General features: G+C 41.0%; 1 protein-coding gene across 1 annotated transcript in view; it reads left to right on the forward strand.

The window, feature by feature from the left end:
- The window catches only part of TMPRSS15 (transmembrane serine protease 15), a 450,422-nt gene that overhangs the window by 92,368 nt on the left and 330,645 nt on the right, over positions 1-27,409 (forward strand). Inside the window, exon 7 of the mRNA XM_089657394.1 lies at positions 13,127-13,246. Coding sequence (XP_089513520.1) covers positions 13,127-13,246 — 120 coding nt within the window. The remainder of the gene's footprint in view (positions 1-13,126; positions 13,247-27,409) is intronic.

Genomic DNA, 27,409 nt, shown 5'->3' on the forward strand with positions numbered 1-27,409 from the left:
TGGAGATAGAACATTGCATTATAACAGCTCAGCAGTTGATATCAAAGTCAATTAAATCACTAGACAATGACTCTGATACCACCAGGATCGAGGGAGTTTTCATTGGATGATGTAATAAGTGGGGATTCTGGAGATAAAATGCATGCTCCTATGCGGATAGGGATCCTGTGATATAGGATTCCCATTTACGGAAATAATAGGACTCCTTTGAAGAGGTCGGGGAGGTGATTAGGTTGAGTCTGTCGAGGCGTAGAAGAGAGTGGAGCTCCTGTTTGACGTCCGTCAAGGTTGGAGGACAGTTGGAGACCCATTTCCAAAGAATGGCCCATCTTGCTATTAGAAGTGTTGTGGATATCCAAGGCTTTTTGTTTCTGAAGGATGACGTTTGAGAGGAGAAGAGGCCAATGGCTGGCTGTTCCAAATAGCTGAAGATGAGTGGTAGCGGGTTCTTGGGTAGTTGGATGGTAGTGATGATGGTTATGAAGTTGACCACTTGTTTCCAGAATGTGGAAATAGCAGAGCAGAGCCAGAATCTGTGTTGCAGTGATGGTTTTTGACTTCCACAGAGAGGGCAAGTTGATATAGCAGGATCAGTTTTTGAGTAGAGACAGGGCATATAGGCATGGTGGAGAATCTTGAGTTGTTGTTCCCGCCAGAATTCATTGTGATTGAAGGCACATATGGAGTTGAAGCCTGACAGTAGTTGGTCAGCTGTAAACGCATTTTCAGAATCTTTGACCCATGATTTCACAGCGTTGAATGTCTCAAGGGGTTTAGCATACAGTAGATTCAGAGGTCTGTATATGTCCAATATTTTATACTTTCGAGAGTTCGCCAAGACATCAATGAATGTCGTCTGAAATCTTGCAGACTTAGTAGGTGCCACAGAGTTGCCAAAGTTTCTTACTTGAAGGATGTAAAAAAAGTGGTGTTTTGGTAGACCGCAGGTTTGTAGGACGGTGTTGAAAGGTTTTGGGGAACCCATAGAGGTGTCATATAAGTGTTGTACCAAAGTTAATTCTTGAACCTGCCAGGTATCATAAGCTTCATAGATTTGTGGGAGAATAAAGGAAGGGTTGTGATGGATAGGAAGGAAACGAGAAAGCCCCGGAGAGACCCCCAGTTTACGCCTGACTTCCCTCCATGTAATAAGGGTGTCGTGGATGAGTAGATTATGTTTTAAATGGGGTGGAAGAGAATTAACATTGGAATGTAGTAAGGCCGAAAGATCGTAGGGATGTGCTAGTGCAGATTCAATGTGGTGATTGGAATATTTGGAAGAATGGGTGAGCCAGTCTAGACATATACGGAGCAGACATGAAAGATCATAGACTCGCACGTTTGGGAGACCGGATCCTCCCTCGCTTCGTGGCAGAAATAATTTGGCAAGTGCTATACGGGGATGGTTGCCTTTCCATAAAAAGTTTGAAAGTGCTCAATTTAGCCTCGTTATGCAACTGTGTTTAAGTAGAAGAGGTATGGTCTGGAGTGGATAGAGCAGTTTCTGGAAACTCATCATCTTAAAGAGGTGTGATCTGCCCAGGAGTGAGAGAGGTAGATCCTTCCACATTTCCAGTTCCCCAATAATTTTAGTGATCGTGGGTGCATAATTTAGTTCATATAGAGATGAAGCTAGTTTCCCTATCTTTATGCCTAGGTAAGTGATATACTTGGTAGCAATTTTAAAGCTCGAATTCTGCGTCCACAGCGGGAGGCGAGAGTGGAATAGTGGAAGCACCTCACTTTTACAGAAATTTGTATGGAGCCCTGAGCAAAGACGGAAGGATGAAAAAATCTGTTGAATGTATGGGAGGTCGAGAGATAGGAGCAAGGTAAAAATTAGTATGTCGTTTGCAAACAAGGCAAGCCTCAACTCCTGTTGTCCTAATGTGATGCCATGGAGATCAGAGTAAAATAATAGGAAGCGTGCTAATGGTTCCAGAGCCAAGTTAAAAAGTAAAGGGGATAGAGGGCAGCCCTGCCTAATGCCCTTGTGAAGTTGGATGGGGTTAGATATGTGGCCTGCTGCTATGACCTGGGCTGTTGGGGATGAATACATGGCTTGGATCAGATGCGAAAAAGGGCCCTCGAATCCAAACTTCCGTAGTGCTAAAAAGAGCCATTCGAAGTTGACATTGTCAAATGCCATTTCGGCATCTAATGAGATTATTGCTGCGTCTTGATTTGTGTCATTAGAAGCTTGACTCAGGGCAGATATCACCTTGCGAATATTTGAAGCCGCCGAACGACCCAGCAGAAACCCCGCTTACGAAGGATGGATAAGAGTAGGTAGGTTAGTTGCTAGGTGAGAGGCGATAATTTTTGGCAGAAGTTTTGCGTCGAGATTCAGTAGGGATATTGGCCGATATGATTCAGGTTCTGTCGGGTCTTTGTCTTTTTTGGAAATCAATTTAATGTGGGCTGGAAATCCCGAGGGAAGATAATCCCCTCCCTCCTGAATGGCTTTGAAAACCGATTGTAGGGTAGGGGCAAGGGTTTCGGCCATGAGTTTGTAAAATTCGGCTGTATAACCATCTGGTCTCGGGGCTTTACCGGTCGTAAGTGATTTAATGACTAGGGATATATCCGCCTGAGTGATGGGAGCGTTCAAGGCTTGTAGCGCGGTTGGGTCTAGCTGTGGCAGTGGAATAAGATCGAGGAAGGAAGTGGCCTTAGCTGTATCTATAAGATCCGATATAGAGTTTGATAGTAATTTTCTAAAATGGAAATAATGTCTAAAGGGTCTCTTTTTAGTGTTCCCTGCTTATCCCTCAAATATGTAAAGAGGGTAGGTGTGAATGGTTTTCTGCATAACCGTGCTAACAGCATGCCCGGCTTGTTGCCGAATTTGTGAAATTGTAGGTCACTGTGGGATTGGTGTGTGGCTTCTTGAGCTGCTGCCAATGTATCAAAGTGTTTTTTGGCCTCTTTTCCTATTTTCATGGGAGTTGAGACTTTCCAAGTCTTTTTGTGCCTGTCTTAGGCGGAGGCTTGCTTCTTTGTAATTTCGGAGAAGGTTTTTCTTGTAGGTGGAAGTAAATGCTATGATTCTACCTCGTAGTACCACTTTGCCTGTCTCCCAAAAGAGATTGGGTTAGCTTGGTGCTCTGCATTTGTGTTGCAGAACTCCCTCCAGGCAGTATTTAATACCCGGAGTAGGTCCTGATTTTTTGCCAGGAAAGAAGGGAAACACCATGTACGCGAGTGTTGGTTATTCTGTGTGTGTTGTAAGGATATGGAGATCGGGGAGTGGTCGGAAATCGGTATGTCGTGTATTTCAGATTCTTTGATGTTTTGTAATAAAATATTGTTAACGAAGAAGTAATCGATCCTGGACAGAGTATGGTGGATGGGGGAAAAGAAAGTAAATTCTCTTCCTTCTGGATGAGTCAGATGCCATACGTTCGTGAGTTGTAGTGCTTCTGTGAAGCTGTTCAATAGCGTGTGTGTTGGGGGGGAGGAATGGGCAATTTGGGGTAGAAGGTTTTGATTTATCTTCCTGTGCGTTCATATATTGGTTGAAGTCACCTCCCAACACCAATGGGAGATGTATAAAGTTCAATAAATTCGAAGACAGGTCTTGGAAGAATGGCTAAGGTGAGGAGTTCGGGGCGTATATGTTAACCAATACCAGTGGAGAACAATCTATTTTGATGTGTGCAGCGACGTAACGTCCCTCCTTATCTGTAGCTGTCGTTATAATGTCAGGGGTGAGGCGTTTATGTATGAGGATGATTACTCCTGCTTTGCCACTGGGCGAGGGTGATCCCAGCACCTGTCCCACCCACAATGCGCGTGAAGTCGGTTTATTTTAAGTGAGTTTCTTGAAGAAACACGATGTCTGTTTTCATACGTTTGAGATGGTGACGGATGACCATGCATTTATGAGGCAATCTCAAACCCTTAACGTTCCATGATACTACTCGAGTCATGGGTGTGTGAATATGAGGGTGCTCAGACAAGAATTAGAATCTTCACTATGGAGTAGCGGTATGGTCCCTATATTCTTGTTGCATTATAAGGGAGTAGGGCGTAGTGGGGTCTCCGGGTAAATGTGGAATAGAGAGAGGAAATAGAAGAGAAGGAAGGGGGGGGGACAGATAACAAGGAGACCTAACAGGGGTCTATTGTAAAAGTAAAAGTAACAATAAATTACATAGATATCATGAACTTCACATTATTCCGCATGCTGTCTCCAATCTTTGGCCTGCGTTACTGGAAATGATAGGGTGTAAATTCTGCACCATGGAGTTGCATAGCTAGGTACGGAAAGAGGAGGGCCCCTGTTAGTAGCACGGATCACCATTGGGATGGGCTAGCTCACCCTATTATTAACAGCAGCGCAGCAGCCAAGGAACACAGTGAGGCATTACACAGTCATCAATTTAAAACAAAGTAAGAACAAGAACCTGAGAACTTGAGAATTATCAGAACATCTCAGCTGGTTAAATACAGTATGGGACATAAGAATACTTTAACTACTATTTAAATACCCGCAAAAAGATATTCGAATGAGGTGAGTGCCAACCTTCAGGATGGTTTTTGCTTTACCAAAGTATAGTTGACGCGTTGGCGCTTTGGTGGTTCTTTTCGTGGACTACGCTGGTCTCGCAGGCCGGGGTCTCATGGGGAATGCTGTGGCTGTGGAGGGCCCATGACATCAGATAGATTGTTTTAAAAGAATTGAAGGGCTTCCTCTGGGTGTGTGAATGATTTGGATTCCCCTGTGGGAGTAGTGAAGCGGAGTGTAGCAGGGTATGCTAGAGTGAATTTGACCCCTTTTTTAAATAGTGTGGCACAGATTTGTTGGAATGCTTTTCTTTTGCAGGATACTTCTTGCGAGTAATCAGCGAATAGTAATAACTAAAGATTTTCTAGGTCGTCTAGCTTATCCAATATATTCTGTTGCTCGCATTTGGATTGTGTAGCACCCGCCTGCATAGCTTGAAATTCATCCTCTAAGTCAGAGAGGTGATGTTCAACTTTGGTTATGCATTTGGCGTTGTCCCCCAGGTCACTTTTAAGCTGTTCTATGCCCTGTGTTACGGCTCTGTCTACTGCCTGAGTAATGGTGGGTAGCAACAGAGAAGCCACAGCCTGTGCAATCTTTTCATACTGGTCCGTGGGACTACTGGTATCAGCATGCCCTGTTGAGGGAGTGTGGGGTGGCTGTGCCTTTCTCCTACCTGTTTCTGGGTCTGGCTCTGGCACTGTGTCCATGCTGGCCATCCTGCTGCTGTTGTAAATGGGTTTATTGCTGCTGCCAGCAGCGTGATCGGCTCCCATCTTGGCTGCTGCAGGGGGATACCTGTCCCTCAGGGCTCGTGGAGCGGGATTGGGACTGGGTGTTGCCGGTCTTATGTATCGATCCATGTTGGATCGGATAGGGTGCTTTCAGGGGGTACTCCCGTGCCTTTTACCTGTGCCCTCCGGCGCAGGAGGCAGAATTTGTAAGCCTGACAGTCTGGAGCCGTGGGATGCCGTCCTTATCGCATGCGGTGCCGGAACCGGAAGTTCAGAAATGCTTTAAGTTAGTTAATAACAATTTCCCTTTTGGTAGTTCCACCCCTGACTTCTTTGCATAGTAAGGCCCCAATGCCCATTTAGTCAAGGGACAGTAGTCAGAATTACTTACCATATTCCATGCTTCCAGAGGCTTCTTCCTCTCTAGATGACCCATGAAGATGCTTCCCTTTTTTGGTCATTAGACCATCCCTTCTCCAAACCATTAGGTAAATTGCAGGACTAGTGGTCTTACTCACAATCTGATGTGGAATTGGAGGAGAATGATAGCTGCAACAGGAGGGAGGAGTAAGGCAAGCCATAGATGATGCAATTTCCTTTTGTGCAACCATGGGTTGCAGGAGAGAAAATCACTAAACTCCACCATCAACACAGTTAATGTTGATGGGGCAATCCCTCCCATGGAGCTATTGTGTTCTCGTGGCGCGGGAGCAGACGCAGCCATCCCTGCCAGGAGAACACAATGATTATTGCTAGTAGCTATATCTAGAAATCCAACATGCTGGTTGTACCCAGTCAATTGATGGATTGACTTGGGTACAATCAGTCTACCCATAGATCGGTCGAATCTCAGCCAGTCCATGCTGAACCAGCTGAGATTCAATCCATCTATGGCCCACTTAAGTATTCTTCTCTATTAATCCCCATAGACTCAATGGACATTGAATCCTTACTAAATTGAGGTATGATCTAATAAAAGTTGACCTTCACTTTTAGTGCCTATAGGAAGTAGAGAAAAGATGTGTCTCCTATGTGCAATTCATAACTAAAATTGTAGAATCACAGTCATTGCCTTTAGGTCTATGTATAGATATTCATAAAAAACTAGAAAACAAGAATATGTTCTGTATAAGACATGGTATACTTGTAGAGAGGTGTTGCAGTTATGCCAAAGGTTATGTGCCTACAGGCTGCAGTGATCAGAGAATCTAACCCTGTACATTCCACAGAATAATGTGTCAAGATAAACTTTAAACTTTCTTACTTTAGGTCAGTTATGTTGGAGTTTATTGGTAAGGATTTGCAGTTCACTTATTATTTTGGCATGCCAGTGTTGTAGCTTAAAGCCCAACTGGAGGCACAGAAACAGATATTCAGTTAGATAGACCTTGTGTTACAAAAATCCTTCTTTTATAGCCTTACCTTTACTTTTCTGTTAGACTTCCTTCAGACAGCAATTCTTAGCACCCTCTGAAAAAGTGTTTTGGCTCGTGGTTGCAGTAAACTCTCAATGGGTGAATTTTACAGGTGGCGCTGCCTGTCAAACTCTGCAGCCTGAGTCAAAAGTAATTTACTTTGCAGCTGTGGCATGTGTACAGCCCTGTTAGGCTCTAATGTTAGCATTTGGGTGGGTGAGGGGAAGCGGTAAAACCACAGCTTGGTCAGTTGTTTTTACTGCCCCCTTGCATCCCATATGAAACAGCCCTTATAGCAGTTGTATTGGGTATCTAAATATAACTGTGCAGTTCAATAGACACCTGGTTTGATTAGGCAGCCAAAACACCCTAAAATTTGACAAACCTGGACAGACATGCTTCTTCTCTTCCTCTACACTTCAAGTCTGCCAGAGGATTTTTGTAATTAGAAGGTTGACCATGCCAGCATAGATAACTTGAGAGGAAAAGCAGAAGGGGAAGTTCTGTGAAGACAAAAAGGATATGTTAAGTAGTTTTCTAGTTGAAATCAGTTAAGAATCATTAAATAAGCTGCACTGGAATGTAAAAGGTGAAAGGGAAAAATGTGAGACTTCAATGGGGATTTAAATTCACTTTTCCTTTAGCAGAAATTTTAAGTTTCCCATATATGTTTTCTAAGTTACTTACTTCAGTTTCTATATTAAATATCAAATCTATTCAATAAAATTTCAGAGCTTCTTCATAATATGCAGACATTCCTTCTGTGAAGTTACAGATATTCTTAGCACTGTCTTACCAGTCGGTAAATCTTGCTTAGCATAGCCAAAGCTTACTAATCATGGTGTCTGTTATCAGTTTTTAAAGTGCTAGTGGTCTTTTATTAATTTAGCGCTACCACTGCAGGGGTTGCCTATTGATGATTGTCTCCAGTGGTTGCCCTGTCCTTACAAGTCTGCTGATACCTCTGACATTCTGGGTTCAGACATATTTCAACAGTATAGAATAATAATGCAAGAGACACTAAACTGGTGAGTGCACAATCTGGTTCAGCTCTGCATAGGAACCAATCAGCTTCTAATTTTTTGTCAAAGTTTAATTGAACAAGCTGAAGTTAGAAACTGAATGGTTACCATACACAGCTGCACCAGATTCTGAGTGCTCCAGTTTTAGTAAATCTACCCCACAATTCTTTAGTAACACCTTCATATTAGACTTCTACAAAAGAGTAGGCTAAAGGAATATTGGGTTTAGGATATACAACCCCAGTTAATGCAAAGAAACAGACTACTGGTAAAATAGGAACAATCAATTAGCAACATTTAACAGGTTATACAGTCATGAGACGTAAGCTTCAAGTATTTAATTGCTGCACCACCAGTAGGAGGGGGAAGAAAAGACTTGTTGACATATTAGCTCCCTCCTACTACCGTAGCTTCAATGGGGCATACAAAGAATTCTGTAAATGTATACTCTATCACAAATAGATGTAAGTGCCCTAAGTTGGATAACAATGACCTTAAGAGAAAAGGTTCCTTTAATGAGAGATTGTGACTTGAGTCCTGCTGTCTTCTGCATTAATGAATACTGGTAATTCAATGAAGTTAAACAGATAAGCTGTGGTTTTGCTCAAAGCAAAGATCTTCTGCTACTGAGGTGTAAACATGTCAGCATACAGTGTCTCTAGAGTGATGACAGAAAGAGGCTGGGCTTTTGTCCAATCACCCATCCCATGGACAGCATGGCCTTTTAAGAACAAGATTTCTTGCCCAGGCTGTTGGCTGTTTGCAAAGTGCAGTGTTTCCGCCAGGGGCGGACTGACCATTTGGAAACTCGGGCACTGCCCGAGGGCCCGGGGTCAGTAGGGGACCCCATGAGATGCCCCTGGTACCTTTTTCATAGGCTTTTTGAGTTTGGACAAGGACACAGGGGCCCCATGATCCCCTATTGCCCGGGGGCCCCATGAGTTGTCAGTCCGCCCCTGGTTTCCGCCTGATGTATTGTCAGTGCAGCGAGCAGAGATGTCTGTGTTAGGACCGGACAGAGACAGTCTCGATGCAGAAAAGGTGATGTGATCCCGATCTGGTGATCAGCAATACCACTGTGCTGAACTGATGTGCAGAATCCTGCAGTGGTAGGCCATCTGTCTCTGGAGGAGAACTGCAGTTCCCCTGTGTTCAGATCTGAATTCTGCACCAAGAGAAAGAGCCAGTCTTTTGCTGTAGCATATATCTGCTCTCTCAACATCCTTCTGGTTCACCCGCTCTCTGGTAGTTGTAGTTCAATCAGCACTCAGAAATACAGTATTTATTGGCTATAGGACTAAAAAGTCACAAGATTGTCTGCTGTCAGAAGAACTGGATCCACTCTGCTTGCAGGAAGTGATGTAGTAGTCCCAGCACTGGACACTAGGGGGGAAAGGATTAATAATAGTCTTCTCTATAAATGTTCCTGAAAGACCTAATGATATATTGTAGCAGCAGCTGGCTACATCAATGTATGGATTTTTTGTGCCAGTACAGTTACTCTATATATGAACATTGTATATACATAGAGACATTAGGGTTGATTTACTACCCCCATGCATCTCAGCCCCCAGTGCAAGTGCATGTCTGTGAAGCACAGGAAAACCGCATTTTTCATGTGGTAAAATGTGGCACATCAGCCCATTCAAAAGAATGGGCTGTCGTGCCCAAGCAAACTCAGGCCACACATCCCGCAATACTGTGAACCAAGACCATGTTTACATGAAGGGCTTAGCTTTGGTTCACAGTATTGCGGGATGTGTGGCCTGAGTTTGCTTGGGCACGACAGCCCATTCTTTTGAATGGGCTGATGTGCCACATTTTACCACATGAAAAATGCGGTTTTCCTGTGCTTCACAGACATGCACTTGCACTGGGGGCTGAGATGCATGGGGGTGCCATTTAGAATGAATGGCAGCCCCATGTATCTCACAAGAGCAGCGTGATTTGGCTGTGGGTAGTTGAGGGTGCGGGAACAACTGTGATTCCTGCACCTGCAACTAGCTCACAGCCTGCGGGCTAGTGTGAATCGAAGGTTAGAGTAGATAAGGAAGGATCAATGAGAAGAAGCCAGTTAAGGTAACAAGAGAAAAATGGGTAGGCCTCTGAGACAGAAGTCATTTCCCATGTATATTACAAAAACTAAGTGGAGTGTCAGAGTTGTTTCCAAAAGAATCATCTTGACTTCCAACTTATTTCTAAGGGCAGAGGTTAGGTTCTCCATAATCTGTATACCATTCACAATGGCAAACCATTGACTCAATGAGGTTCATTTACTAAAAGTGCAGATTGCAAAATTTGGTGCAGATCTGCACAGAAACCATTAGCTTCCAGGTTTATTTTTCTTAAAGCTTAATTGGACAAGCTGAAGTTAGAAGCTAATTGGCTACGGTGCACAGCTGCATCAGATTTTGCACTCTCCAGTTTTAGTAAATCAAACCCAATTTGGGAGGGCTGGTTTGTTACATGCCCTGGTAGCATAGCTTGTTCCCTTACAAAGTGAAGTTTTACTTATATTAGTAAATGAGGTGAAACAAAGCTAAACTTCTTTTTGCAAAGAATAACCAATCATGTGCAAGGAAAATGACAAAAAAAACAGGATTTTTGCTTGTACTTGATTGGATGATTGGAGTCAGTTATTATGCCACATCTACTAAGATAAGAGAAAATTCCCTTTCTAAAGAGAAAAATAATGTAGTCAATATGCTCTACGCTGTAGTAATTTAGGGTATCTGTGTTGTGAATGTCTAAAAATAATGTACATTTTTATCATACAATAAAAACAACAGTTTAGTAATAATTAAACACCATCAATGAAGCTTTGCAAACCATACAAACACAACAGCGTTATAACCATCAAGTAAAAATCGAATGTTTCATTATTTAATTTTTTTTTTTTTTTAATTTGAAGTGCTTTTTTCAGAATTGTGGTTATACATGTAATTATTTGAGGATGAAGCAAATCCTCAAACTCTTTTTCTGTAATGACTGAAAATGATAAATGTCTTTAATATAATTGTATGCTTTGTTTGGTTCAATATAATGATTATGTTGCTGAAGATTACATAAATAGAGGAGATGGATTTCGTTATGTTACCTTTTCATCCCAGGATGTTGTTACACTCCTTCAGTACTTCAAAGAGTCACTGTACCATTGTTTAAAAACTCCGTAGATGCTCAAAATAGATTTTTTTTTAGATAAAAGCAATATTTCGCAAGGTCTTCAATAGAAATTTTGTTCTGTATGGACTAAACACTTTACTGCTCTTGTTGTCTGCAGAAAAGTTCAGTTTTTGTTCTGTTGTTAAAGATTAGGGGTTTAAGGGGTCATTTCATGAACGTCACATTCAAAGAGTGTAATCCACATTGCTTTGTAGAAATTGTAACACAATTTAAAAGTGCAGTAGAGTTAAAAAAAAACCTGATCTGCCCACTTCATATTGTTTGGTTGCAGTTTAGTATACCTCTATGCTGAGCTGGCAGTAAAGGTCAAAACTGCTGGTCAGCTGGCCCAGTGATATGTTATCCCCTTGCCCTCCCTGTGCAATGGCTCATACAAAAAGTTGAATCTCCCCTTAAAAAAATTGTAGAGTGTGGATTGTCCTTGCCACAAAATCTGGAAAATGCTCAGAATGGGAGAAGCTATGACCATGTTCCGAAAAAACCCTTCTAAGTTCTGGCTTCAAGCAAAGGCATTAAACTCTGTTGTGCAAATTTTAAAGTCCTGTCGTCATTTGGATAAAAGAAGCTCGTGAATGCAATTGTATGAGCAATACATGATACCAATGTCAACATCAGTGAAGAGAATATTTCTGTTTTATTCCAAGTTCAGTCTGTTTTTATATATTCTTGTGAAATAGATGACTCATTGATCAAGAGATAAGGAGACCAACAACCTAATTTCTTTAAATCTGTAGAATGTATCTACTGTGCCTAACAAACAACATTCAGTTTCTAAGGAGTGCATCTCTCAAAATGGTGTTGTTGCACCTTGTTCAATTGAGCTTTGATAATAAAATAAGAATCTTAACGATTTCTATGCAGAGCTGCACCAGATTTTGCACTCCCTAGTTTTAGTAAATTAACCCAAATGAGCTGAGGTGGAGAGAACAGAAATTCATTTCTACTACTCACATAAAAGCGTGTGCTAAAGCAGCCCATAGATGACTCGATTTTCTTCAAATTGGCTCCATTCCTCCACCGGCACAGTCAGTATTGATGGGGGAATGCCTCCCACATCGCTGTTGTGTTCTGCTGGTGGGGGGGTGCAGGGATGCAGGGATCCTTCCTGGCTGGGAGAATACAATGATTACACCTAGCAGCTATAGCCACCTTCAGTAATCGAATGTAAAAAAACAACAGGCTGGCTGTACTCAAGTTGATCAATAATATAAACAATAAAAATATGAGCGCTGGGTGACAACAGGAAAAAACACAGACGGGAGCAGCCAGCATAGAAGTGGAAACAACCTCAGATCCTCCAAGAAATGACAAAAATAAAGGTACAAATGCGGCGCTATATAGTATTAACAGTACACAAATGGTATCTCACAGTAACAAAACTTATTGGATATAGTTCATGCGGAGTAATGTGAATGTGGTGACACAGTGAGCAATGATTAACTTTCGTGACTGCTGTGGCTGGAAACAATGAGCATACTATGCACTAACCAGATAGCACAGATTAATGTGCGTTGGAGTATATAAGACCTACTCCTTGGTACTCTGGGGGTGGGAACTCAGCAAGCGGATGTGATCATCAGGTGGGGGTGCTTCACCAGCTGTCATCTATCCAGAGCAGGTTTCCACATCTCAGGTTTACTGTGTCCAGCAGTACACGTTCCAGCCATCAGGGGGATCATGCATTCAGATGGGAACCAAGCAAGGATCCTTCAGGATAAGGACTCTCAGTGCCAAAAAAATGAGCCCAGAGAGAAAAGAACTCCAATAGTGTAGTATGTTTAATAATCACAAAAGAGTAACATCAAGGTACAGGTAAAAGAGAAGAACCAGCACTTACATCTGAGATAGATAGTAGGTCATGTGGTTAGTATTCCATGAGAAAGGGTATCTCCCTAACGCGTTTCGTGTAATAACACATTTTCAAAGTGATCAATAGGTCCACTTGGGTACAATCAGCCTGCCCATGAATCATATCTCAGCCGGTCCCTGCTGGACCGAGCAAATTAAGATCCATGTATATCTTTAGAGTGACTTTAGCACGATTTCATTTGTTCCTAGGTAGCACTATCTGATTGACCTTTGTTGGCAGGCTTTAACATAGGCTCCTAATTTATTCTTTGCGTTTTCTTGAGCAATTTACTTAGCTATTCAGATCTCTGTTAAGTATGTTGGTGCCCACATGAATAATAATGATAATAAATAATATATAATTATGTAAAAATACAACTGTACAGCAAGTATAATTTTATTTTTGTTTTACAGCCCTATGTCCCCCCAATTATCTGTTGTGCGGTGATGATATTACATGCATACAACAATCCCTGTTTTGTGATGGGATACCGAACTGTCCAGATAGTTCTGATGAATCTACCAAAAAATGCGGTAGGTTCAACATAATGGATTCATTCAGACAATATTCTTTTGATAATTCAATATTACATTTAAATTCTGCTGATCCTGCATGACTTACAACCAAAACATTTATCTGTGCAAACAAAATGTAAAGGGTCAAAAAGAGCCAAAATAAACTGAATAAACTGTCTTGAACATGACTGCTCTATCTAATGACTTATTGCCACTCATTGATTTCAGTGGTGAAATTTCCTAGCTGGGGTAGCATGGAGTTTCTCTATTGCAGCAGTGTAATTTTCATAATTTAAAAAAGGAGAATCTAAAGTTCAGAGTTGTCCCAAGTGCAGGGATTTCAGATTCAAGAACAACTGTAAGGTAAAACATGTTTAGTCATTTCCGTGACCTCTTACCTATGCTTATTGCTTTCCTTACCTTACCCTAAAGCTATCCATACACACAAAGATTTCTTTTGTTCAACCCCAGGGTCAAATAAGAGAAATCTAATGGATTTTGTCCAGCATGGAAGGAGGAATGTGCACTGCTGTCTAATGTATTTAGGCAGATGACACCCATGGCTGTCTGACAAGGTGAACAGTGATTGCATCTAATTGAACAGTCACTGAACACAGCTTTTTCAATTTTTCATTCCAAATTAGTCAAGTCTAGAGCTGTGGGTCATCCACAGATCGATTTTCATCTGATTCCTACTGAATGTTGAGCGATGCATGGCCAGTTTAATGCTATCCATACACGGAGTTGGTCTATTTGGCTATTTGCAATCCAAAATGAGATGAAAGTACTTAAAAGTGCATAAAAAATGCCATGCACGAAGCCAGCATAGCAGCTGAAGGAAATTGTAGTGGCTTTGCATCAATTTCATTGTATTTTTTCTTATGTATGTTGATAATATTTGTTGTATTTTTGGATTGATCTGTGGGTAAAGGAGCAAATACTAATAAGATATGTTGGGTTGGTGGCTCTGAGTGGAGAAACTTACCATTCACACACTGATCAGGTCCTTTAGGAACAACCATGTTTCACCAAGCCAACCAATTATTGAGTCACCATTGTACACCTTGAGTTGATTTACTAAAACTGGGAAGTGCAAAATCTGGTACAAGTTGACATAGAAACCAATCAGCTTCCAGTTTTTTTGCCAAAGCTTAAATAAATAAGCTGAAGTTAGAAGATTATTGGCTACCATGCACAGCTGCACCAGATTTTGTACTCTCCAGTTTTAGTAAATCAATTCCTTTGTGTAGAGAACAATCTTTAGCCCAGAGAAATTTATGCGGAAAAATAGAGAGGGTCACTTGGTTTTGTTTGTCTCCAGGCCAAAGGTTCCATGTCTTTTCCTGCTACTTATGGTATATACTGTAGTTATTGAATTTTCAAGACAAAATACCCTACGGAATAAAACCATCCCAGCTTAAATCTGCCTCGGATATCCTAGCATGCTTCTAAAGCAAAAATGTATATTCATTTTTATACTGTATTAAAAGAAACAACCTATTATTAGTTGGTTAACATTTAAAAACTGAACGCATACATATTTTGTAGATGATACATTTACTCTAGCTTTTTTTAGTCATCATTTTATACTCTAAAATAACCTTGCTTAAAACACTTTCACTGAGACTAATGTTTCCATTTAGTTATGTCTGAAACGCACAAATGAATGAATTTAATGTGCTATAAGTAGTAGTTGAGATGTACAGTTTAAAATATGCAGTATGCAATGTTATTTCTTTCAAAGTTGAATAGAAATGTAACTTAGCTACACAATTGAAGTGTACCTGTACTAAAGTCTATTCTATCAAACTAGAAAACATGAAGTATGAATTAAAGGGAAGTTTAGAGGTATTTTGTATATATTTTTTAAAATTAAAAAATTAATTTTTAGATATATATAATTTTTTTTAATAGGCAAATATATAGCAATATTTACTATTTTCATATCCAACTTTTAGGAGGAACTCCTGGCACGGTTTCCATTTTTTCTCTTACTTCTTTATCTGCTTTGTTATGAAAAGTCTGTTCTTTTCTATCCCTCTTGGAGTTTACCAGCTCAAAAGGGCAGTGAGTTCTACCCATTCCTCCTGTGTGACAAATCAATCAGAGGTGGAGTGTCTGAAAGAATAATATATTCCCTCCCTCCTAGATTGTAAGCTCGAACCCCTCATGTAGTGTATTGTTACTGTCTTGTCTCATGTTATGTCCCCCTTGCTACTGTACAGCGCTGAGCATACCCTTTGGCGCTATATAAATACTGTATTATAATAATAATAATATACTCTATCTTGCCTTAAGTATTGAGATGTCTTCCTTTACACGCACAGGAATTTTAATGGCATCCCAGTCTTAGTCTGTAGGGTTCAATATTGAGCTGTCCCACCCTTTGCAGCTACAACAGCTTCAATTATTCTGCGAAAACTGTCCACTGATGTTGGACAAGAAGGCCTGGCTCGCAGTCTCCACTCTAATTCATCTCAAAGATCTTCTATTAGGTTGAGATCAGGCCAGTCAAGTTTCTCCATCCCAAACTCGCTTATCCATATCTTTATGAACCTTATTTTGTTCACTGGTGCGCAGTCATGTTAGAACAGGAAGGGGCCATCCCCAAACTGTTCCCACAAAGTTGGGAGCATGACATTGTCCAAAATGTCTTGGTATGCTGACGCCTTAAGAGTTCCCTTCACTGGAACTAAGGGGCCAAGTCCAACCCATGAAAAACAACTCCACACCACAATCCCCCTTTCACTAAACTTTCCACTTTCCACAATGCAGTCAAGCAAGTACCGTTCTCCTGGCAACCGCCAAATCCAGACACATACATCAGACTGCCAGACAGAGAAGCATGATTCATCACTCCAGAGAACATGTCTCCACTGCTCTAGAGTCCAGTGGTGGCGTGATTTACACCACTGTATCCGACGTTTTGCATTGTATATGGTGATTTAAGGCTTGGCTGTAGCTGCTCGGCTATGGAAACTCTTTCCATGAAGCTCTCTATGCACTTTTGTTGTGCTAATCTGAAGGCTACACAAAGTTTGGAGGTCTTTAGCTATTGACTCTGCAGAGAGTTGGTGACTTCTGTGCACTTCAGCATACACTGACCCCTCTCTCTCATTTTATGTGGTCTACCAATTCATGGCTGAGTTGCTGTTGTTCCCAGTTGCTTCCACTTTGTTATAATACCACTGACAGTTAACAGAGGAATATTTAGTAGCAAGGAAATTTCACGGATGGACTTATTACACAGTTGGCAACATATCACGGTGCCACGCTTGAATTCACTGAGCTCCCGAGAGCGACCCATTCTTTCAAAAATGTTCGTAGCAGCAGTCTGCATGCCTAGGTGCTTGATTTTATACACCTGTGGCCATGGAGGTGATTGGAATACCTGAATCCAATGATTTGAAGGGGTGTCCCAACACTTTTTGCAAAAAAAGTGTGTGTGTGTGTGTATATATATATATATATATATATATATAGATACAGAGTATAGACACAGCCACATTCTAACTAATTAATCACGTAAGCCCTCCCAGAAATTCAAGGACCAAGCACTATAATATAGCCCTACTGGCTGCATTGGGAGTACCCATTTTCAATATCTCCACTTTTAAGTACAGTTCAGTTGGGAAATAAGCATTGGTGTTTCCAGCTCGTTTTTGGGTGAGCATAGCTGTAAAGCTATATTAGAAGGACAACCCTTGTATCTAAAGATATAAAATTTTTTTTAAAAATATTAAAAATATTTATGAAAAAAAAAACACAAATTGGTCCCCAAAGAATCTTGAAAGATACCTAATCAGACAGTTGTCAACGTGTTTCATTGCTTCTATAGGCCAGAATGTTATTATAATAATGCACTAAATACAATATTAAGACAAGACAGGATGAGTGCTCCTATACAAATACATTACCAAATAAAATCAAACAACTTGTATTATTTCATACTCACGTGGCATGAAAGTACTGTCAGAGCCCAGTCGTCTCACAGGTGGACCCAGGGACTGGAGGAGATGCAACACAAACCAGTGTCGGATCCATATAAATCCCAACTATCTCCCAGAAGATTAACCTGTTGCGCAACATTTGCTCAGTTATTTATCAGATGCATATTTTCTGGAAACAAAATACACTAGAATTGTAGTATAAACAAACACAATATTATACCAATTTTAAGTAAACATAAAAAGATGGGTTATGTCAAGAAAATAGATGCCAAACATGTCAAGTCTTAAAATTGTGCATGCCTATGGAATGGCAAATAACTATTGAACTCAAAATTCTCCATAGGATACACTTTAAATGCTTTATAAGCCTTCCTCACCTACACTTCCTCCCTCCATGCTGCCAAGCAAGCCTACTTTGTAACCCTCATCAATACCCTCTTTTCCAGCCCTCGCCGGCTCTTCTCCACCTTCAATTCTCTGCTCTCTCCGCCCCCACCTCCACCCAGTACATCACTCATCGCCCACGAGACTGATAACCACTTCCAAGACAAGATCGACGCAATTCGCAGGGACATCACCACTGCTCAAACTTCCGCCCCACCTAGCATTCCTCACACGAAAACCCCCTCAACACTCCTCTCCTTTGACCTCACCACTCTCCAGACCTCCACCCCACCCCACATTCCGCACACTAAAATCCCCCCAACACTCCACTCTTTCGACCCTGCTACCACTGAAGAGGTTACTAAGATCTTCTCTGAAGCTCACCTTACCACCTGCCTTAAACCTGTCCCCACACAACTCCTACAATCTCCCTCCTCCTCCATCCTACGCTCCCTCACTCACATTTTTAATCTCTCCCTCTCTACTGGCACATTCCCCTCCCCCCTGAAGCACGCGCACATCACTCCCATACTTAAAAAACCCTTCCTGGATCCCGCCGACCTAAACAACCTTAGACCCATCTCCCTGCTGCCATTCTCATCCAAACTCCTTGAGCGCTTAGCCTTTAATCACCTAAGCTCCCACCTCACCGACAACAAGCTCCTTGATCCCCTAAAATCTGGCTTCCATCCCCTACACTCCACTGAAACCGCCCTACTCAAACTCACCAATGACCTGCTAACCGCCAAAGCCAATGGCCACTACTCAGTGCTACTACTCCTCGACCTCTCCACAGTTTTTGACACGGTCGACCACCCCCTCCTCCTCAAAAAACTGTACTCTTTTGGCCTCAGAGACTCCGCTTTCTCCTGGCTCTCTTCCTATCTATCTCAGCGCTCCTTCTGTGTTACCTGTAACGCTGCCACCTCCCCCTCACTCCCTCTCTCTGTTGGGGTCCCCCCAGGTTCTGTCCTCGGGCCCCTTCTCTTCTCCATCTACACCTCCTCCCTTGGTCAACTGATACACTCCCATGGCTTCAACTACCATCTCTATGCTGATGACACTCAAATTTATCTCTCTGCCCCTCGCCTCACTGCTTCAGTCTCCGCCCGAATTACTAGCCTTCTGAACAACATATCAGACTGGATGTCACTCCACTTCCTCAAATTAAACCTTGCCAAAACCGAGCTCCTAGTTTTCCCCCCCAGCCTGCGCCCCCCCCCTGACCTCTCCATCACGACCAACAACGCCACCATCAGCCCCACCCCGCAAGCTAGAGTACTAGATGTCATTCTAGACTCCAGTCTGTCTTTCCAGCCCCAGATCCAATCGCTGACAAATTCATGCAGACTCCACCTCCGCAACATCTCCAAAATACGCACGTTCCTAACCCCAGAAACTACAAAGCAACTCATTCACTCCCTTATCTCCCGACTTGACTACTGTAACTCCCTCCTCGCCGGCCTACCCCAACACCGGATATCCAGTCTATCCTGAATTCTACGGCCAGACTCATCCACCTTACCAACCGCTCTGTATCCGCCACCCCCCTCTGCCAATCCCTCCACTGGCTTCCGATTGACCAACGCATAAAATTCAAAATATTAACATTGATGTACAAAGCTGTTCATAACACTGCCCCAAACTATATCACCGACCTGATATCCATCTACTACCCAAAACGCACTCTCCGCTCCTCACAAGACCTTCTACTCTCCAGTTCCCTGGTCTCCTCCTCCCATGCCAGTCTCCAGGACTTCTCCAGGGCTCCCCCCATCCTCTGGAACTCACTACCCCAATCCATCAGACTGTCACCTACCCTCCTCACCTTTGGGCGCACCCTGAAAACCAATCTCTTCAGAGAAGCCTACCCCGCCCCCACTTAACTGCTGATCTCCTCCACTCTTCCTACCACTCCATCCCCCACAGCTATTTCCTCCTGTACCACTCTCCCCTCCCTCCTAGATTGTAAGCTTCAAGGAGCAGGGCCCTCGAACCCCTCGTGTATTGTATTGTATTGTTACTGTACTGTCTCGTGTACTGTCAACCATTATAATGTACAGTGCTGAGCGCTATATAAATACTGTATAATAATAAGCATGAACTATGGCCCAAGAATTATTGTTCTCATTCCGTTTGCGACAATACCTCACAATTGATGTTTACATGCACATGCTCGCCCTACCACCATTTTATTCTCCAGAGTCTCTGTTTTTAGAAAATATACACTTTGAGGGAGTTTACAGTCATTTCTAGCAAAAAATGTAGATTTTACCATGTGTGCAAAAAAATTAAATAAATTGCCCTGGTAGGCAAATGTTTAAGTTCCTCACCTCACCTTTGAGATTGACATAATCTGGTCTTCCCAGACGATGATTGAGAACAATCCATGACACTGGCAGGTCTCAGCTTTGCAAAGGGGGCAGTGCATGCTATAAATTCTGCAGGGTGCCCAAACTTTTGCAGACGCCATTTTTTTGTTTTCTGTTATTTTGAAAGTGTAAATGATGGAAATAAAATCTAACTTTTGTTAACATATTATAAGAATGTCTAATCTGTAATTTGATGCCTTTTGAAGATTTTTCCATCTTTCCTTGGCTTCTTTATGCACATTAATACAAATTTTTAGCTGGGGTGCCCAAACTTTCGATCCCCACTGTATATATATTCAAGTGCATTACTATGTTCACTCCTGCTAACATTAATCCTTGTAGTAAAAATCAAATAACAAAATTACAGTGTTATTTGATTTTTGCTCCACATGATTAATGTTGTTTTAGAGTTGATATAGCACAAGTGCATATTGTGGTGCATTTGATTTTATTTTGATATTTATTTTTATTAGGACATTTTCCCTTTGTTTCCTATGTGGGCATTTTTTTGTAGGACACTGGGTAAATCTCTCCAAAGGGGATAAACACTGCATTTAAAATACATTTATTTGCAACAGCACAGCAACAACACAACAAAAAGGAAAAATATTACAGAGATTCTAAGCCTTACCTGATCATTCCAAAAGAAATAGCTTTGGCTGAGTTTCAGAGTAAACATGTAAAAGTAAAATATTCACTGCCAACATTGCATCAAACAATCCAAGATATGACAAGAGATTGGGAGAGATCACCAGGACATGGAAAAGTGGAGAATTAAATATAATATTATACAGAAATACAAATATATAATAAAATATAACAATAAAAAAGAAGAATGTACAGCATATAGCAAACAGCAAGAAATTGTAATAAAAAGAAAGCTTGGGATTTAAACATAATACTTAATTTGTATAAATTCATAAAAATAGGCATCAGTACGAAAATCTAGAACAGGGATATAAATGCTGCAAACTTGGATAGCTGGTGCAATTTCATCAGAAACATGGAAGCAAAGATCTATATTCTTTTCCTTATAAGAAAACCTTTTTTTTCCTGATCAGCGGGAAGAGCACTGCCAAGTCCTATATTTACACCAGTGATTGCAATGTAATTTATTATATTACAAATCCATTTACTGCCTTTCTAAATCGGATTTCATGGGGACTTGAAAACATATTGCATGATCCAGGAAGAAGTGGGTTTGTTAAAGTGGCAAAATGTCCACGCAGCATAAGATCAATTGGTCACAGACTGCACAAAATTGTATTCACTCCAAGTGCCAGCTATCCCCAATAGTAATACACGAACTTTAATTTCCAGCACTACATCCTAATAAATTGCAGGATTTTTTTTTTTTTTTACTTTTGAAAAACAGACATGACCTTAAATTCAGGATTCTCTTAGCAAAAAAATGTGCATAATAATGTTACAGAGCTCTAGGAAAAATAGGAAGAATCATTACACTAAAGAAATTCTGTGTGACCTTCGTATTACTATTACAGTGGTATGAAACCCAAAGCCAAAAATGTATTATATTGAAGCTTACCAATCTTTACATGTGGTGCTGCATAAGTTTTCTTATTTTATTTTATTTTCAAATGATGATCCAGCCAGTGAGTTTGTTACTAGATCAAGCTGTCCAGCAAAAGTGTCAGTTAGAGAATTGGGACAAAGCATTTACAACTGACAAGGTTTCTTACAATGATTAAATTTTAGTAATTTTTGCAAAACCTTTATCCCAAAAGGAAATAAAAATTGAGTCAGTAACTTTGTAATGTTAGCTGGAGTTCAGCTTGAATTTATTGGTCAAGTCCATCTATATCTGCTAGTACATCTAATGCTGATCTCTCACCAGATTGATAACGCTGCTATCCAAAAATGTCTCCATTGCTCCTGGGTGGAGCCACCCTAACTCTCTCCATATATGGATCAAAATTTGACCTGTTTAGCAGGGACCAGATGAATTTCGATCCATGTATGGGCACTGTGATTCTACAGAAATTGATCTACCGATCGACTTTTTAAAAAAATCCCTGCTGAAAAGTTAGCGGCACAGGTGTATTCTGATGGCAAGAAAATCTCCCGGCCATCAGAATACAATGGCACGGCGGGAGGATTCCCCCAACCACCTCAAATGAGTGGATGGGGGAATCAAGACAGTTTTTTTTATTCAATCTGCTGATTGAACAAAAAAACTGTCCCAACTATGACCAGCAGGAAGTGTGTTACTGGCTGAATCACCAGCAGAAAATAAAGGGAAACACTAAAAAAGAAAACTTATGAAGCCACCACATTTAAAAATTGGTAAGCTGCAATATTTTTGGTTTCAATGCAGCTACTATTTATTATTGTGCCAGGACAATGGAAGGGAGTAATTGATAGTGTACTGCATCTCCCCCAGATTCCTATCTGAGCCCTATCTAATCTAGACAAGCCAGTATTTGAGACACACCCAAGTTTTGAATTGTTTAGTATGGCCAAATTGGAAAATCTAGACAAGGCTCTCAGAAAACCTGTTGGCAGCAGAGGTGAATTCTGCTAAACAATTGCCAACATATAAAATTGTGATTGCAAGTTTGTCATGTGCTCTATTTTGTTACGTGTAGACCTATAAACCCTTGCCTTTGGTAGTAAGAGCAGCTGTCGACATCTAAGGTTTTATATACTGTATAGTATTTTTTTAATCTTGTTTTATTCTGAAAACCTTTATCAGTAAAGCTTACCAAGGCTGCTTTTAAAGTAAAAGTATAGATCACTTTTTACCTTATACCTACAGGTAATCCTATAGTAAGGTTTACCTGTAGGTACAGTGAATATCTCCTAAACTTGCATTGTTTTAGGAGATATTCACACAGCATGCAGCCGATGACATCACTGTCGCATGCCATCTGAAGGGATACATACCCAGCATGGGTATGTATCCTTTCAGATGGCATGCGATGGAGACGTCTCCGGTTGCTGTGTGAATATCTCCTAAACAGTGAAAGTACCTTCAGAGATCCATACCAGGGCTCCTGTGCTCATGCACAGGAGTGACGTCTTTGTGGCCTCTGCCAATTAGAGTCTGTGAACCTGGAGGGAAGATCGGGTGAAGATGGATGCACCCAGGAGCCATGACAATGCTGCACTGGAGGGCTCAGTGTCCAGGTAAGTCTGTCATAATGTCTGAGTATGCAATGTATTCTTGTACACTATGACCTAAATCTGCAGGGGCCAGTTTTTTGGGTTTTTTTGGCAGTTTACTACCACTTTAAATAAATCCAGATAGTCTGATCAAATATCTTCTTCATAGCTCCCAAATGTCCCTTATTTGGATGGACTGTCTCTCTTTAGGAAGCAGAACCCTTAGTTTTCCCAGTTGTTAGGTCTGATATATAGATGTCTTTTTTGAGCAAATGACTCTGAATCTTTTATCCAACTTCAAAGATAATTAATTGTTTATTTTAAAAACAGTATAAAGCATTGGTGGAGTTACCAATAACGTTTTGCATATTCATTTTTTTTATCTTGTGAATATGGAGGCATGTCAGTGGTGCGTCCTTTGCCTCTATACTTTGTGCTAAAAGGTGTTCCTCGTTATCATAGGAAGTTGGGAGGTATGCTACTGTGCTATATATAATGGTAATAGTAGTTTTTAATATGAGTAGCTATTAAATTTATAATTACGATTGCTTACACTGACTTATAATTACTTACACTTTTACCTACTAGAAGGACAGAAGCTACATGCCCACACCCTCCAAGTGCTGTTGGGAAGCACAATTTACATGGAACCATAAAGAAGAAGCTGCAATCTTTTCTTTTGTTTCAGACTTTTTCAGCTCTATCAGTCTATAAAAAGGTACACAAAAATCCTACATTTCTATATTTCTAACACATGTAATTGACTGTTAGGGGCACAGGGACCACATACATAGAAAGCACTCTGTTCATAGCATAGTAGTTCTAGACGACCCCTTTGTTGCTGCTTTTAGCTGCTGGCCATATTTCTCTTCACTTCATTTCTAGCCCTTATTATAAGACTATCCCATTCTGTAACCCTCGCCATCTGTCTCCTGCTGGTGCTGACACAGACAAAGAAATATGTTCATATTCTCCAGGATAAACAGCCATAATAACTTAGAGGCTAGGGATGAACCAAGGACTAGCTGTCCATAAAAAGAATGGGTTGCATTGGCACATTTAATGGCCATTATCGTTGGCTCAAAAATTTGAAAAATCCATTTTCATTCCTAAGGACTTCTTATAATTCAGTATTTTGGGCACTTTCTCAACTTTATCCCTCTCACTGATTATTTGTTCTTCTTTTTACTGTGTTCTTCACTGCAAGGAAAAATTCATCCATATTTATGTGCTCTATCTTTTTGCCAGCCCTTTTCATTTGTATTAGGCAGATAAGCCCTACTTAGTGAGTTTGCAATGTGTAAGTCATGGCATTGACGATCATTTCTGACATGCTAACAAATCTTAAGATTTAACCGCTTTGGAAGGTTCAGCACAGAAGCCTTTTGTGAGTTTAGCCAGTGGCATTCGATCAGAGCACATTTCTATATATCACCCCCATGTATTGCAGGAAAATGACTTTCTCCCAAATAACAGTGCTTGCGGAAGCTTTTCAATTTGACATCCTCTCTTTCTCACTGACTGCATGTGCCTGACTTGCAATTGCTACAGGATGTTTTCTCCTGTGTTAGGGGAGCTCCGAGATCCTTTACTGATGCATCACATTGTAAAACTAATGACTCGTCCTGGATCTAATGCTTCTCAAGTCAGGGCTGCAGCGTCTGCGAGAGTCAATTTCATTAACTCAAGCCTTGCTTAATGCTTGTTTTGCAGACTCGTCACCTTTATCTGCTTTAAGCTTGTACAGAGAAGAGAAATAATTTAATTTTAGAAACAGAAAGGTTAAATAGTCTCAATAGCACAGTTTTATAATTTCTATAAATTGGTTTATGTATGAGAACTCAGTCAAGACATAAATCATTTGTTATCTCATAAAATATCTGGTTATATTCACTTGCATTTTAAATAGAAATTTAAGATTGAAGTTCAAACTCCAGCAGTTCTCCCTGTTGGCTGCTGTATTGATTACCAATGTTTCTTCAGAGTGGATATATTTCTTTAACCTAGTCACAATGTCTGTGGATATACTTCTACGGCTGCATGCCTGATAATCATAAACATAGAAATCTTTCTCTTACAAGCAGTCAGGTCATGGCAGGCAAAAATATTTTAAACAATGGTAGCCATCTGCACAAAGACACCAACTCCCTGGTGTATGAATGTGAATTAACTTAGTAAAAAAAGGCTTCAGCTCCTGTTCTCCACCTGTAGAGATCTCCTCAGATGTGTTTCACCCTTTTCGGAGCCTAATCCATCACAAGCAATCAGATTAAGGCAGACAAAAATATTTTACAAAATGGTAGCCATCTACACACAGACACTGACTCCCCAGTGTATAAATTTGAATAAAATGAGTAAAAGAAGGCTTCAGCTCCTGTTCTCCACCTGTAGAGACCTTTCAGATGTGGTCCACCCTTTTCAGGTTTTAATGTTTTACAAGCAACCAGGTCATGGCAGTCAAAAATATTTTGAACAATGGTAGCCATCTGCACACAGACACCAACTCCCAGGTGTAAAAATGAGAATGAAATGAATAAAAGATGGTTTCAGCTCCTGTTCTCCACCTGTAGAGATCTCCTCAGATGCATTTTGCCCATTTGGGATCTTAATCTCTCACAACCAGGTCATGGCAGTCAAAAATATTTTGAACAATGGTAGCCATCTGCACACAGACACCAACTCCCAGGTGTATAAATGTGAATGAATTTAATAAAAGATGCCTTCAGCTCCTGTTCTCCACCTGTAGAGATCTCCTCAGATGCGTTTTGCCCATTTGGGATCTTAATCTCTCACAAGCAGGTTATGGCAGTCAAAAATTCTTTACAAAATGGTAGCCATCTGCACACATACACCAACTTTCTGTTGCCTAAATGTGAATGAAATGAGTAAAAGATGGCTTCAGCTCTTGTTTCCCATCTGCAGAGATCTTCTCTGATGCATTTCACCCTTTTCAGGGCTTAATCTGTTACAAGCATTCAGGCCATGGCAGACAAATACATTTAGAATATGGTAGCCATCTGCACACAGACACTGACTCCCTGTTGAATAAATGTGATTGAAATGAGCAAAAGATGGCTTCAGCTCCTGTTCTCCACCTGTAGAGAACTCTTCAGATACATTTAACCCTTTTCAGGGCTTCATACAGGAGAGTTAATCAGGAAAATACAGCATTATGGCCCTTAGAAGGAGCTGATGATCAGAGTAAATAGGTAATTAGGTAATAGGTCATCAGTTCTATCTAGTGTACATAATATGATATTTTACTGACTCACTCTATTCTGTATGTAAAGTAATAGTTTACCTGGAATTATAATAGCCTCATTACTTTCATTTTTACCCGCAGTTGATCAGAATGAATATACATTCAGTTTCACAGATCGAGTAGTTCTGCAATTTATTTAATAAACACACCGTACAGAGTATCATTAGGCATTACTAAGGGTAAAAAAAGTAATGATTATAAGCAAAAGCAGAACAAGCAAGCAGACATCACTCTACTAAGTACAATTATTTTCAGCACCAGGTTAGTTTTAAGCATTGGCCTTTCAGTGCCAAAAACAAAAGACAATTCTGATCCTAAATACCTCTGACCTCAACCCTGAGACTAATGCTTAAACCTGACTCTAACCCTCAGGCAGAAATCTGAACTCACAGCAAAACGCGTATTACATGCTTGAACTATACTGTTCCATCTGTCAAAGAAGTTGTAGTTGTGTTTAGCTAGACAACATACCCAGGCTGGTGTTTGTACTTTTTTTTTTTTTAATACAATCAATCAATACAGCTTTGTCACCAATCCTCTCCCATCCTGTAGTTGACTAGTGAGGGAGAAACAGCACACTGATGACTTATTTAGGGATGGACTGACACAAAGGCACAAAAAGTGCCTGCCTTGGCATTGTGACAAGGTGACACAGCTGGGTAACCTGTGTTGACAGTGTCTCCTATATGAAAAGTGATTATATGAAAAGGCTCCACTTATAAATACATTTAAACCTCTCATACTTACCAGCTCTGTGCAGTGGTTTTGCACTGAGCAGCCCTGATCCTTCTCTTATCGGGTTCCCTGCCAGACTCCTTCCTCCTGCCGAGTGCCACCATAGCAAGCAGCTTGCTATTGGGGCACCCAAGCAGGCTCGATCCTGTACCACTGCTCTGCCTGTCTATTTACACACATAGCTCAGCTCGGCCCAGCCAGCTTACTGGCTGTGATTGACAGTAACAGGAGCCAATGGCTTCCTCTGTTGTCTCAGCCAATGAGGAGGCAGAGACCCAAGATAGCCAAGGCTGTTGTGCATATCACTGGATCATGATCAGGCTCAGGAAAGTATTAGGGGGCTGGGGGGCTGCTG

This window comes from Staurois parvus, unplaced genomic scaffold (assembly GCF_062004578.1).
Source record: "Staurois parvus isolate SC_StPar_1 unplaced genomic scaffold, SC_StPar_1.0 ptg000988l, whole genome shotgun sequence".
NCBI lineage: Eukaryota > Metazoa > Chordata > Amphibia > Anura > Ranidae > Staurois > Staurois parvus.